This window comes from Macrobrachium nipponense, chromosome 29 (genome assembly GCF_015104395.2).
Source record: "Macrobrachium nipponense isolate FS-2020 chromosome 29, ASM1510439v2, whole genome shotgun sequence".
Taxonomy (NCBI): domain Eukaryota; kingdom Metazoa; phylum Arthropoda; class Malacostraca; order Decapoda; family Palaemonidae; genus Macrobrachium; species Macrobrachium nipponense.
In genome coordinates this window covers 34399098-34414097 of record NC_061092.1, presented here as the reverse complement: position 1 = coordinate 34414097, position 15000 = coordinate 34399098, and the positions used below count along the sequence as shown (strand labels likewise).

General features: G+C 37.9%; 1 protein-coding gene across 6 annotated transcripts in view; it reads left to right on the top strand.

Moving 5' to 3' along the window:
* Positions 1-15000, top strand: part of LOC135206229 (alpha-(1,3)-fucosyltransferase C-like) — a 93129-nt gene that overhangs the window by 42465 nt on the left and 35664 nt on the right. For 2 of the 6 annotated variants that reach the window (XM_064237594.1, XM_064237589.1), the window contains exons 1-4: positions 2830-3155; positions 8854-8966; positions 9102-9456; positions 12363-12535. In XM_064237594.1, coding sequence (XP_064093664.1) covers positions 3102-3155; positions 8854-8966; positions 9102-9456; positions 12363-12535 — 695 coding nt within the window. In that variant the 5' untranslated portion in view covers positions 2830-3101. Of the gene's footprint in view, positions 1-2829; positions 3242-8853; positions 8967-9101; positions 9457-12362; positions 12536-15000 lie in introns of those variants that run through there. The other 4 variants (XM_064237593.1, XM_064237591.1, XM_064237590.1 and 1 more) reach the window with 3 other exon arrangements.

Here is a 15000-nt window from a genome sequence, read left to right as displayed (position 1 = left end):
TGTAGCTCATTTGGTAGCACTCTTGCCTTTAAATTGAGAGAACCTGTGTTTGATCCTGATGTGAGTCGGAAATTGATATGTATATGTATGTATGAGTATATATATAAATGAGAAAATGTCTGTTTGTTTGTATGAACTCATACAAATCCACATATCTTGATTGATTTTGATGAGATTTTAAATATAAGACAATGTCTAACCAGGGAAGGTCATGGTGAAAACAATTAAAATCAGACTATTGGTTGGGTAACGGTTGGGTATGGGAAAGGGGTGAAATGTGAAAATCACTGAAAAGAACAGAGATTACTGTCCACTTCATAGTTTTTGAGGTCGCTGAGAAGAATAGCGACACTCCCAAAGCCCTTTAAGTCCAAGTTCAGCTCCAGTTGGGAGGGGGTTGCGAAGAGGATAATATAAAGACTATAGAAAACGACAGATATTAGTGTCTAATCCATAGTTTTCGAGGTCGCTGAAATGAATAGTGACACTCTCAATGCCCTTGAGTCCAAGTTCAGCCCCAATAGGGAGGTTGTGGGAAGAAGGTGGGAAGCGGGTGACATAAAAAATAATAGAACATTTCAGATATCAATGTCTAATCTATAGTTTTTAGAGGTTGCTGAAGTGAATAGTGACACTCCCAATCCCCTTCAAGTCCAAGTTCAGCCCTGAAATGAAGGGGGTTGATAAGGGGTAGGAGGGTGACGTAAAAATAACTGAAAATGACAGATATTATTGTCTAATCCATAGCTTTAGAGGTCGCTGAGATGAAGAGTGACACTCCTGATGGCCTTTAAGTCCAAGTCCAAGTTCAGCCCTGATAGGAGTTGGGGGGGGGGGGGGCATGAGAAGGGGTGGGATGGTGGTGACATTTAAAAATAACCGAAAACTCCAGATATTAGAGTCTAATCCATAGTTTTTGAGGTCTCTGGGATTAATAGAGACACTCTTGATGCCCTTTTACACAGGGGACAATGGTGTCTGCCACTGGTCACGAACACTAATTGCCTCCCATATTTCCATTGGAGCCTTTCATACTTGGCCATTAGTGTCCCAACCAGACAACTTCCGGTTAAGTATCATTTTGGTGTCTCGCTCCCTCAACTCGTGGTGGAAACTGGTAGTTGTCGCCACTCACTGTAAAGCATTTTGTTGAATGAAAGCTTTCATATGTAGCCATTGGTATGCGTCACCGTCGCTCACTGGCGAGCCTCTCAAATAAAGATAAACCTCTCATGCTCAGTCTTGTCGTCTGGTGTAATGAATTCTCTCATTTGTTGGAGTCCCTGTGATGTCTCTCTTGATGTAGCTAAGACATTCTTCAAATGAAGCTTGCTCATGAGAAAATAGTTGAAAAACTTCTTTTCATCAGCACACAAATCATTGAAAAGTGTATGATGCACTCCTCTGTCGATTCTTGATGATGATATGGGATATACATGCACTTTCCTCTCTACAGAACGCCTCTTCCATTTCTTTTTTGTAAGCAAGACAAAGAGAAGGAGCTCTTTGTTGGATACCATTCTTCCAACCGACAAGGAGCGGTGTGTCGATGAGCCACTAGTTGCCGGGCATCAACTTAAACGAGACAACTGGTGGCAGACACCAGTGCCCTCTCGTGAAAGAGGGCGAAATTCAAATACAAGTTCAGCCTGATAGGAATGGGGGGCAAGAAGTGGTGAAAAGTAAAATGTCAAAAATGCTGGGCATGGTAACTGAAGCAACTACTTAACAGGAATGAGAGAGAGTGTTTATACGTTGTCATTAAGAGATTACCTGGACAGTGCCGGGTTGGTCAGCTAATTTCTGCATATATATATATATATATATATATATATAATATATATATATATATATATATATATATATATATATATATTTGTATGTATATTTATATAGTTACGTCTAATCTTTTCTCCTGCTACTCAGGTCGCTCTCTTTTGTAATTGAATTCTCATAATAAAATTCTATTATATGATAATGATAATATCAACATCGAACAGCAAAGCCTTATCCTTATATGCATGGAAAGGTCGTAAGACGACTCGGCATCGAATTTGTACTGTAACGCATCTTGATGGTCAAGGTCACCTGATTATTCGAATGTAACCCCTGTTTTTCACATCACTGAAGAAGTCCGATGTAACCTCTGTTTTTCATATCAGTGAAGAAAACTATATAACTGAATTCTGCTAGAGAGCTAGTAGGTGTAGTTTATAAGACTTCCTCCTGTACTGACCGGAGATAGCGTCATTAATTTTACCTGTTTCAGGTCATTTTCTCTGCCATTGTTCGATTACTGTTCGTCAACAGATCTTGCCTTTTCGGGAGCCGGTCCTTTTGGAGAATTCAGAAAAGAAAAATGGTTTTATCGGGAAGGTACATTTATAAATGAAAGCCAGTAAGTGAAGTCGTGTCATATATTCGTGTATGCATACGCGTAGTGTTCATTATACATACATACATACATACTACATATCATTATATATACATACATATATATATATATACATACATATATATATATATATATATATATATATATATATATATATATATATGTGTGTGTGTGTAGTGTGTGTGTGTGTGTGTGTGTGCGTGGGTGTGGGTGTGTGTGCACGCGCGCCCGTGGTGGTATGCACATGTACACGCTGTTTGGCAGTGCATGAAAATGTGTGGAAGTCATAATCAGTAGAAATCCCTTTAAACAGATGAAACCTTAGAGCTTGGCGATATCAACAGAATGGGTCAAAGAGGGAATCCGGACTTGTCTTTCGTACGGTCGATGTCAAGTGACGTATGACATCAGCAAGTATTAAATCGAGGGTTACGTAAATCGGACCTCAGTCAGGGAGGAGCGTCTCTCACAGTCTGATGTCTTTCCGGGCATCCAGCAGACGGCACTGTGTGGTTCCTTCCCGCATCTTGACGACCTCTGCTGCAGTTCTTTCCTTTTTCTGACTTGCATCTGTGGCCCTTAGGTCTCTTCTAAATTATTTATCTCACAAAATTCTACTTTATCTTGCTCCAACTTTCACCTTTTGCTTAAGAATAAATACTTGGGAGCTGCTGCCTTGTGAGTAGATTTGATTTCATTTGATTTTATGAGATTTTGGCTGTCAAACGCTGAGGTACTTGCCGGCCATTCAGCACTGAAGGTCAGTGAAAAGAGGGATTTGGAGTGGTTGGACAGCTAGAAAAAGAGTGCCAGAAAATATAGTGGATGAAGTACAAGGATCTGAAGGTGAAACTTGGGAGAAAAACCCTCAGTTGTAATAAGAAGTAATAGTTAGAGAGGCTTAACAGCAAGATCTTGTGAGTTTAGAAGTGTGAATTAGTGATCCTGCTGACTAACTTACGTAAAGATCTCTATTATATGAAATTCCTCGTGCATTCATATCTTTTTTTCCGTGTTTAACACGACGTTGCACTGAACTCACGCTGACCAGGTTCATGTTTAACTAGTTTTTTCTTGTACTGGTCAGTACGAAGTTAATTTTTATGGCGTTACACTTTTTTGGCATCAGTATTTTATTGGGTTATTTTATAGCAATATTATGTTCGAAAGAGCAGAAGCAACCGATTTGCCATCACGCCACCAAAAATTAGAAAACGACAGGATTGCCTGCTTATGTAAAACTTTTAATCAGTGGTATTCAGAATTTCTCCATAGACCATTGACTTTTCAAGATTGCCTAATCCCGCAAGGTCCCAAGAAAGATGTTTGTTTAGAATTACGTAGATAATATATGTAAACATAAGCATTCCTTCTCGGATATACCATACTTACTCTGCGCTTATTCACACATTTTTTTGTGACATCCAACTTCTGTTTATGTCCTTAGAAAGTAAGTTGACTTAGTGTTTTTAAACTGAAGAAACGGATGCGATGGACATCAACAAACAAATATAGTTGCAAATAGACTTGAGTAGTAAGAAAGGAATCTTAAGGCGACGAAAATAGCGTCGCATTGAGTGGCATCTCTAACATACGAAAATGATAAACATTTCGATGTAATTATTCAACGAGCAAACATTCGCATAGACTAATTCTAAAAGTCATTAACTTGCAAAAAATATCTATAAATAAAGTAAAATTAAAACAAGCTGAGACTTCTCTGTCTTGAAATCTCTCCTCCGACAAAATCTGGCACTGTCTCGTTTATTCAGCTTAGTGAAGAAACTGTGTTCGTGCGAACTGATGTTAGCCTTGTATGGTCGCGACACCACGATTTTTGGTGGTTGGGGACGGTGTCAGAATATCCTTCAGTGTGTCATTTACATTTAACGCCTCCTGTCAACTACAATGCTGAGGAGCTCTCAGTCAAATCTAGTACAATAACAACCATCATGCATGCCATTTCGTATGGTGTCTGGATGTTTGTTGACCAGTGTGTCTTCCATACCTTCCTTACAGTACTTTACATATGAAGGGATTGTTGAGCCTTTATGGAAATAAATGTACTTATTGAATGCAGCGAAAAAGAAATTGTTGAAGCTTTGTCATGAACTGTTTACAAGGTTTAGCTGGTGTAAGAACCGATAGTGAGATATAGGGATTATGATGGATTACTGTAACTCGTATGGGATGATTGTTAATGAAAAAAGACGAAATTTTTATATAGTTATGGAAATTTAAGAGATTGAGAGTCTTTAGTCTTAAATAATATCAAGATAGACCATTGTGAGAAATATCTGTATCTTGGTGCATGGTTTACTGGTGATGTCAAAATGCAATCAGTGCTTAAGCAACATGAAATTGAGAATGCAAACACCATTAACAAATCCTCAATATTTTGTAATAACAATACAACTATGCCATATGCATATAAATTAAAGGTTCTTAAAGCAGCGTTAGGAGCCTCAGTCCTATATAGCGCAGAGTTGGCTCACAACCAACTTAACACGCATGGGGAGGTTGTATGTATAATCAGGCTGTTAGATGCTTATTAGGAGTCCGAAATAATACACCTATGACACTGTGTTTAGTGGAGAGTGGTCTTAAGTCTTTTACTCAGGAAGTACAAATAAGAAGAAAACGTTTCCTAGGAAAGAAATTGGCGGACATTGATATTGAAGAACCTTTCCACTATATTTATATTTGCAAAAGAGAAAATACGCCAGGTTACAGATTTTTGGATTCTTGTGTGACTAATGACATTGTGGGATCAAGCCTTGACCAAATGAAAGATGAAATTCGTAATAAACCGGAAACCGCAACAAAATATTATACATATCGAGAAATGTTTAATAGATCATTGCAATTTCATAGAGTGTATAGTGAGAATGTTTACATACCAGACTATGTACGGACTGCCTTCACAAGAGTGCGTATAATGTCCCAAGATCTACGGATAGAGACAGGAAGGTGGAGTAGAACGCCAAGAGAGTTGCGAGTTTGCAATTGTCATTCACAGACAGTGCAGAGTTGAAGAAGCACATGTTTTAACTGAATGTACAAGGTCAAGGTCAAAGAGGCAGAAATTTAGAAATCTAAATTATACGAACACTGACGCAATGTTTGGAGAGGAAAATAACTTAATTGACCTGTGTCGGTATATTTGAAGTGTTGAAGATTTATGCTGAATAAATGACTGTGAGCAAAAAAAAAAAAAAAAAAAAAAAAAAAAAAAAAAGATAAATAAAACCAGGGTTATTCTTTATTTTGGTGGTGGTGTTTTAGGGGTTTGTTGTGATGTTTGAATAGTAGCTAGATATTATGAATGAAAATATTTTCCTTTTAATGACAAAATATTTTTTATAATGTATTGGTGAAATGAGTTATTGTTATAGACTGAAAACCACTGTTTTGTGCAAACTAAATGTGAATATGGTATTACAACATATGAAATGTTTTGTCAATAAAGAATAATAATAATATAGGTAAGCCCAAGTGCTAAAAAGGATAACGTAGGTGGAATGTTCGATAAGGATGGTTTGTTATGGTTGGGTCATGAGAAAAGAATGGAGGATGTAACGATTCATGAAAATTTCACTCTATGAAGTATGAATGTTATGAAGTTGGTGGTGGAAAGGAAGGGCCATAATGGACGCTTTTTCTCCACGAGGGTTCATTCCATGATGTAGATTCAGCAGTTAATGCGTGGATGTGGCAGTGAATTTTGTGTTGCTTTTTTTCGCTGTCGACACACACATATATATATTATGTATATATACTATATATATATATATATATATATATATATATATATATATGTGTGTATATATATATATATCTATATATATAATATTAATATCATATATATATATAGTTATTTATATAATAATATATATATGCATACATACATACATACATACATACATACATACATACGTACATACATACATATACTTCGAAATATGCTATTCATCCTCCTCCATGGTGTTACTCGTGAACAGTGTTTCTCACAATAAGAGAAACGATTGGCTATAGTTATTTACTCTGGTGCGTAGAGTTTCTTGGTATGCAGCGAATCGATAGCACAGATATTTATATCCCACACTTTTGGCTTCCTTTCATAGCTCTACCCAACACCATTTAGTTAAGTGTGCCTCACGAGTAGATGAGTAATGAATTGTCGGAAGGCACAAAAGCCGATTTGTGGGCGGGTCACCGTGATAAAATAGGCTCCATGAGTGTCCGGGACAATTGCGTGATGAATAATACCGGTGGATATCTTGCTTTGTTTTCACTCCAGAATAGACGTGGCATTCTCTAAGGGATGATTTTGCCCTTTGCTTTCTTTGTCTGCCTTCTCCCTTTCTGATACGAGGCTCGTACTTGCTAAACGAACGACGAGGGTATCGTGCGAACAAGGTTCAAGGGAGACTGATGAAAGGAGTATTCATTTTAAATCCCACTCAGGGGATTTATGAACTCGGTTTCTGGATGAGTACCGAGTATTCTTTTAGTGAAACTTTGTTACCGTCTAACTCTACTGCCAATTTATTCCCACAGCAGTTCTGTGAATTTATGTATGCCGGTGACCTAGTACAAAAACTGTATATGGTTTCACATCACATAAGCATAACATGCGTGATAATTACCAGGGGGGGTGGGTGACGTTGTAGAAAGAGAGGCTTGTAGAGGGCAAAGGGTTAAATAGAATAGTGCATGCGTGTGTGTGTGTGTGCGTAAGTGTGAATGGAGAGATGTATGTCGGACTGTAGGGTAAATGGGCCCATGATATGGCTTCACTGTAGGTAATGTGTCGTCGTTGTGTCGTTTATATCGTACATATAATTTCAACTATGGAATGATCTTTGTATGCCTTACAATCTCCACTTCAAATGAAGAGCCATTGCTGGCGTAAAGCCAACTTAATCCAAAATCGCATCTTAATGTACGTAGATACACAAGGAACAGGCTAACGGGGTTTGCCAAAACAGGTGATACAACGCTTGTACGAAATTGAATTTATTTTCCTTTGTTTTATTTTTCTGACAAATTATTCGTTCTGAGTACCAGTAAAGCTGGAACATTCCAAAACAACTCGAATAACGAAGAGTGGAGAGTGGAGATTTGTGGAAGTGAAAGCACAGAGATGAGGTGAGTGGCAGAATTTAACCATTCACGCTGTTGGCGCCACTCATCCAGGTAGGGACCAGATCAAACGTTGGGAATTTCCCTTCACTAAAGTCAACCTCCAGATTCCATTCCCGAGTGAGGCGTTCTTAAGTCTAGCGTTTTCTTTTGAAGCCAACTGGGACGCTGTTGACCTATCCTGTGAATTATGTACCTGATAGTTAGTTGAATGTGATGTTTCGCAACCAGGTTGGAGGAAGGTTGGACTTTTGACACCCTGTGGAGCCAATCTCACTAAGGGGATAAAACAACTGGTACAAACGGCAATGAGTCATACCCAGGCCCAAAAAGCAACAGAATGGATAAATGAATGAAAAACCCCTTCGAACATCATTGCTCATGGTGTGGGCTCAAGTTATGACGTCACAGTCATCTCTGACCTTCCATCTTTCTGAGATCTCGGTCCTGCGTCCTTTTATTCCTGAGAGAGAAGAGCAGCTCTTATTTGGTTATTAAAGTGCTTTGAATAACTGCTGACCTTACAAGTGACAGTCGGGTAACATTTATTCTACAATCCGAATTTCCAGGAGCTGGAACAGGAAGTCGTCAAGAAATATCTGCAAGGATCTGAGTAAATGACATAAAAGAAGTTTCTAACAGATAGTATATGTTTCAGATGTTCCCTTTCTTTTCTGCTGTAGTAAAGTTATCTCTTGTATATAATATATTTTCTCGGATTGAGTGCTAGACATAGGACTGCAAGGAGAGTTTTAATTTTGATTTCGTAGCACCTTTACTGAAAGCTGGGGTGAGGGAAGGGAGGATGTTGGTTGAGTTTCCGAACAGGGAATTTATTATCCTTTACGTCTTGCCAGGTTTCATAATAGTGGTATAGATTTTGTAGGTAAATTTAATCATGAATCCTTTACAGCTGCAACTGCATACTGTTAAGGTCGATGAGTGTTTGCCTTTGGAGAATATGGGATGTGTTTGTTCTTGCAACTTTCATTTTATGATTATGAACAGAAGAGTAACTGATGCGACGAAATTTATTGATTGTACTGTAATTTATTTTCATAGATGTATCGTTCTGCTCAACTAGGTTCTATTCCATCGTATATTCTTTGGTAGTCTATTGCAATAAGCATTTTAATTGGTACTTCTGTAAGTTTTATTTTTTTCAATCTTGTACAGCATTTTATCGCTATAACTCCATGAAGCTGTTTTACTGTAGCGGTTTGCAATAGTTCTTTTAATCTGATGTTTCTCATATTTTGTGAAGCATTGCTAAAGAGAAGGAAAATACATATACTATTTTTTTATCACAACAGAGAACATGGATACCCCTGTGCCTCTTGTCTTTAGGATTCCTGCTGTATTGCTTAGGAAAAACGGACAAAATCTCGGAACTTCTGAAATTTTCTAGCGCAGTGGCCGTTTCCAGGTAATTGAGAATTCCAGTTATCTTAAGTTGTAATGATACCGCGTTCCAGAACTGTTTGATTTTATTCTTTTATTCATTACTCCTTTTCTGCTGTTCCATTTTATTCTTTTATTCATTACCCTTTTTTTGTTGTAGCTACACAGGCATCACCTTGGCAAAAGCGAAAGGAGGTTCTGGAATCGGGTATTCCAGCGCCATAAGCGCCTTTCCAAATGTAACCGTTCCGGCAACGGTTCCAGAGCCCACTAAGGATTACGAAAAGTTGAAAACGGCACCGCCTGGTCCAGACAAGGAAGAAGAAGAGTTGGGAGCGACGGAAAGCAAAAAGATACCCATCAGAGGACCCGGCGATTCTCAGTTGCCCTTCCAGTCCAAGTTCGCTGCTCAGGTAAATAAAACTCCTACGGACTTGTTCGTGGAAAAACCTCGCGGGCCCGGAAGCGAGGATGTGAATAATACGTCCCTCAAGAAAATACTCTTCTGGAATGAAGTAAGTTAAGACTTTTATTTAGTTGTCATTTTTTACTGATGTATGGGATGTAGGGGTGTCCTATGCACGGAAAATTGGTCATGTGAGATTATGTGCATTAAGTTGATTGTTTATTTATTGCATAAATTCTGATATGGGAAATTTTCTTGTTTTAGTAAGAGTTATATGGATACACTCCCATCAGGATCGAACCCAGGTCTCTCTATTGAAAGACCAGACCGCTGCCAACCAGGCCACACAGGTCATAAATCCCGTAGGGGGGTAGTGCCGCCAGTGGACCTCATGCGGTACACTGTAGGCATTACTTAAGGTTCTTTGCAGCGTGCCTTTGGCCCCCAGCTGCAACCACTTTCGTTCCTTTTACTGTACTTCATATTCTTTCTTAATCCTACTTTCCACCCTCTCCTAGCACTTGATTCATAGTGCAACTGCTTTGAGGTTTTCCTCCTATTACCCCTTTCAAGCCTGTTACTCGTAATTTCCATTTCAACGCTGAATGACCTCATAGTTCCCAGTGCTTGGCCTTTGGCCTAAATACTATTTTCACTGTATTCACAAGTCATAAAATAAGTTTGAACCTAAGTACCACTGTGCATAAGGTCTTAGGTTCCAGTTTCTCTTATGCTGTGTGGCTTGGTTGGCAGTGGTCTGATCTGTCAATTGAGAGACCTGGGTTCCATCTTGACGTGAGTCAGAAATTTATTTCTGTTCCACACATGATTGATTGTGTGTTGATTACATACACACGTATATATATATATATATATATATATTAGATATATATATTATTATAATATATTAATTTATATATATATATATATAGATAGTTATATTATAATAAATATATATATTATATATATACATATATATTATAATATATATATATATATATATATATATCATATATATTATATATATATATATATATATATATATATATATATATATATATATATATATGTGTGTGTGTGTGTGTGTGTGTGTATATATAAAATGATGAGGGCGACTAACAACTTTCCAGTCGCACTTTCAAGGTGGCTGAAATAATTGTAGACGCGATGCTATTTATATTTAAAAGGACTCATATAAATTATATTTAAAACAAACACAGAAAACAAATAAAAACTATGAGATAACATGCAAATAGAAAAACGGATTCAACACAAATTTGCACACAAGAACCCAACCGAGCAGTGGAAGTGAGGAGACTGAAAGAAAATATCTTAGAAAAAATGTTTGTAAAACATTTAATTTGGCTGCAAACAATTTTGTAGATGCCAACTGGGTATTTAGAGTTGGAATTGTCTGTTATTATGAAAGACATTTTAATTAAAATGTTCAACTCCATTTCATTGCTTACTCTTCCAACAATTTTGAAGTCTTTATGCAAGTTTTACATATTTTCGATTGGTTTCTAAAGTTGGAATTTTCAGGGTTGGGCAGCCTACTACCAGTTCTAAAACTAAGTCCTCTATATGCCTCAGTGCGCACCGTCAGCAGCCTTCTCGTGGATCCAACATACGTTGTTATGTACGTATATTTGTACATAACATTCGGAGACAAAAGGGAGCTGTGACGGTCCTTCAAATGAAACATAGACCAGGTCGTTAGTGGGTTTTTTGGAGGAAGTTTAAGGTCTAAAACAGGGAGAACTTTTTGAAACATATGCAGACATAACCTCCTAAATATACACTCATGTAGGAAAGGAAAAGTAGCATACATTTTCATTTTTGGCCCCGTAGTCATCTACACAATTGTTGGCAGCCCAATCAGATGTTTTACAGACATGTCATTGTTTTTTTAAACTTTTTCTTTCAGTCTCCTCACTACCACTGCTCACTTGGGTTGTTATGTGTAAATTTGTGTTGAACCTGTTTTTCTGTTTGCTGTCAACTCCGAAAGTTGTAAAAAATGAGGGTATATTTGTAAAAAAATGAGGGTATATGAAAAAGAGGGGTTAAGGACCTTAGAAACGGATCTTGACTATAACCTTCCTGGGAGGGGAGTCTATGGTAAAAGTTTGATAACCTCAGCTTTCATTGTCTGAGCGTGCACAACGAACAGATAGGCAGACAGAAATTGCCTTTTATATATGCAGATGAGTGCTTTTAAGCGTAAACTAGTCTAGTGTCTAAAATTGATTCAGCTTTGAAAATGCTACTGGGAAGTTAGTCGCGAAACGTCGGCGAATAAAGTGTTTTAATGTATAAGATACCTGTCCCTTTGCCTCATCTTGTGTGCTAAAGTGTAACGGCTCCTTTAAAATCCCATCACTCCATATATATATATATCTATATATATATATATATATATATATATAATATATATATATATATATATATATATGTGTGTGTGTGTGTGTGTGTGTGTGTGTGTGTGTGTGTGTGTGAAGTAATGGGATTTTAAAGTAAGCCATTGTAGGAATTTTCTAGAGATGTTTTCTAGTTTCCAGCAGCTTTCTAAGGAAGGCCTGATTTAATCACTTTCATTATATGATCCAATTTGGATATGTTTCTGTCATTCTGGAAAAGCGTACAGTCGATTTGCATCGTAAGACCTTTCCTTTTGGAAATCTATCATTCGAGTCAGCAATGTTACCACCTCACACGATGTCTCTTTTAACCAATATTCGCTTCAGATCCATTCTTCAGAGGTATATGTAAGCATACCTAAGCCTAAAAAATATCAGCATGTTTAAGATTAGAGAGTTCAGTACGTCAAGCCAGTCATTTGTAATTGAAACTGTGAATTATGTCAATGTGGGTAAAGGGTCCATTTTTCGTTGCAGCTGTCATGGCGACCCAGATGGGTTATATTTTATCTTTCGACTGGTCGACTTTTCTCAGTGGGTCCTGGTTTAAGGAATAATATAAATCACGTATAACAGAAAGGTTATTGTATTTCAGGCGTATGGTAGTAAAGACTTTGGCCTGGGCTACGGTCGAGAACCTTTTATTCGAGCTAAATGTCCCGTGAACACCTGTTTCACGACAGGGAATCGTAGCAGGTTCAAGCATGAAGAATTGGACGCTATCCTGTGGCATTTTAGGTCGAACGACCGTTCTTTGCCCTCTGTGAGGTGAGTGATGTGTTCTGAAGTGTCCATTAGTTTTTTAACATAAAGTGTCCACTGGCTTTCATTTCATTAGGGACATCTCTAAAGTGGCCCTGTTTTCGTTTCATTTAACTTCTCTTAACCGTACTGGTTTCCCTGTCATTAGGGACACTTCTAAAGTGGCCCTGGATTTCATTTAGGTAGGGACTCCTCTAAAATGACACTGGTTTTCCTTTCGTTAAAGACCCATCTGAAAGGTCCCTCGTTTTCATTTCGTTCAAGGCACTATAAGGTGTCCCTGGTTTCCACTTCATTAAAGACCCTTTTAAGGTGTCCCTCGTTTCCACTTCATTAAAGACCATAAGAAGTGTCTCTGGTTTTCATTTTATTAAGGGCCTTTTTAAGGAGGCCTTAGTTTTCACTTCATTAAAGACCATTCTAAGGTGGCCCTGGTTTTCCTTAAATTAAAAACCCTTCTAAGGTGCCCCTGACTTTCATTCCATTAAAGACTCCTAAGGTGGCCCTGGTTTTCATTTCTTTAAAAAAATCCTCCTTAGGTAGCCCTGATTTTCATTTCATTAAAAACTCTCCTTAGTTAGCCCTGGTTTTCATTTAATTAGAGACCCTCCTAAGGTGACCCTGGTTTTCGTTTCTTTAAAAACTCTTCATAGCCCTGGTTTTCATTTCATTAAAGACCCTCCTAATGTGGCCCTGGTTTTCATCTCATTAAAGGCCCTCTTAAGGTGGCCCTGGTTTTCAGTCCCTGGTTTCATTTCGTTAAAGACCCTCCTTAGATGGCACTGATTTTGATTTCATTAAAAACCCTTTTCATTTCGTTAAAACTCTCCTCAGGTGGCCCTGGTTTTCATTTTATCAGGAAGTCTCCTATATCACTCCTATATCAGGGATGAGTTCCTTCTCGTCAAGAAGTCTAGCAAATGAGTTCAGTAGCGTTGTTGTAACCTGACGCAGTGTGGTTCCTCATAATGGGATATCAATCCATGCTTCAAAAATAATAAACACTATGTAAATCTGAATAAATTTTGTAGCTTTATTAGCAAAATAGAACAGCCTCTTTGAGGATGTCGTGCAATTGGAACTAGAAGGTTCAAGAGAAATTGCAATGCATTACTACCCTAATGCTATTTTCCTTGCATTTTAATACATTTTCATCCATTTGTTAATTTTATCATGTATCTTTTCTTTTTAATAAGTGGGATCTCTCCTTTCTCTATCTCTCTTTCCGTGTCTCCCTTTACATTCTCTTAATTCCTAATCAGCACCATATTCTTTGGAAGCTTGAATTTCAAGCCAATGGCCCCTTTGGTGGACTTGTTCCATATGAATAGGGTTCATCTTCTGAATTAATAATAATAATAATAATAATAATAATAATAATAATAACAATAATAATAACAATAATAATAATAATAATAATAATAATAATAATAATAATAATAATAATAATAATAATAATAATAATGATGGATGCTGGGTACCAACTCAAGAAGAGAGGCAACGAAATTAACCATCTGATGTTCATGGACGACATCAAGCTGTTTGGGCATCAAGGAAATAGATACCCTAATCCAGGCTGTAAGGATTGTATCTGGAGACATCAGGATGGAGTTTGGAATAGAAAGCTGTGCCTTGGTCAACATACAAAAGGGCAAAGTAACAAAGACTGAAGGGATAAAGCAACCAGATGGGAACAACACCAAACACATAGATGAGACGAGATACAAATACCTGGGAATAATGGAAGGAGGGGATATAAAACACCAAGAGATGAAGGACACGATCAGGAAAGAATATATGCAGAGACTCAAGGCGATACTCAAGTCAAAACTCAACGCCGGAAATATGATAAAAGCCATAAACACATGGGCAGTGCCAGTAATCAGTTACAGCGCAGGAATAGTGGAACGGACGAAGGCAGAACTTCGTAGCATAGACCAGAAACCGAGGAAACATATGACAATACACAAAGCACTACACCCAAGAGCAAATACGGACAGACTATACATAACACGAAAGGAAAGAGGGAGGGGACTACTAAGCATAGAGGACTGCGTCAACATCGAGAACAGAGCACTGGGGCAATATATGAAAACCGGTGAAGACGAGTGGCTCAAGAGCGCATGGGAAGAAGGACTAATAAAAGTAGACGGAGACCCAGAAATATACAGAGTCAGGAGAATGACAAGCAGAGGAATGGCACAACAAACCAATGCACGGACAATACATGAGATAGACTAAAGAACTAGCCAGCGATGTCACTTGGCAATGGCTACTGAGGGGAGAGCTCAAGAAGGAAACTGAAGGAATGATAACAGCGGCACAAGATCAGGCCCTAAGAACCAGATATGTTCAAAGAACGATAGATGGAAATAACATCTCTCCCATATGTAGGAAGTGCAATACGAAAAATGAAACCATAAACCACATAGCAAGCGAATGTCCGGCACTTGCACAGAAGTGCAAGAAAC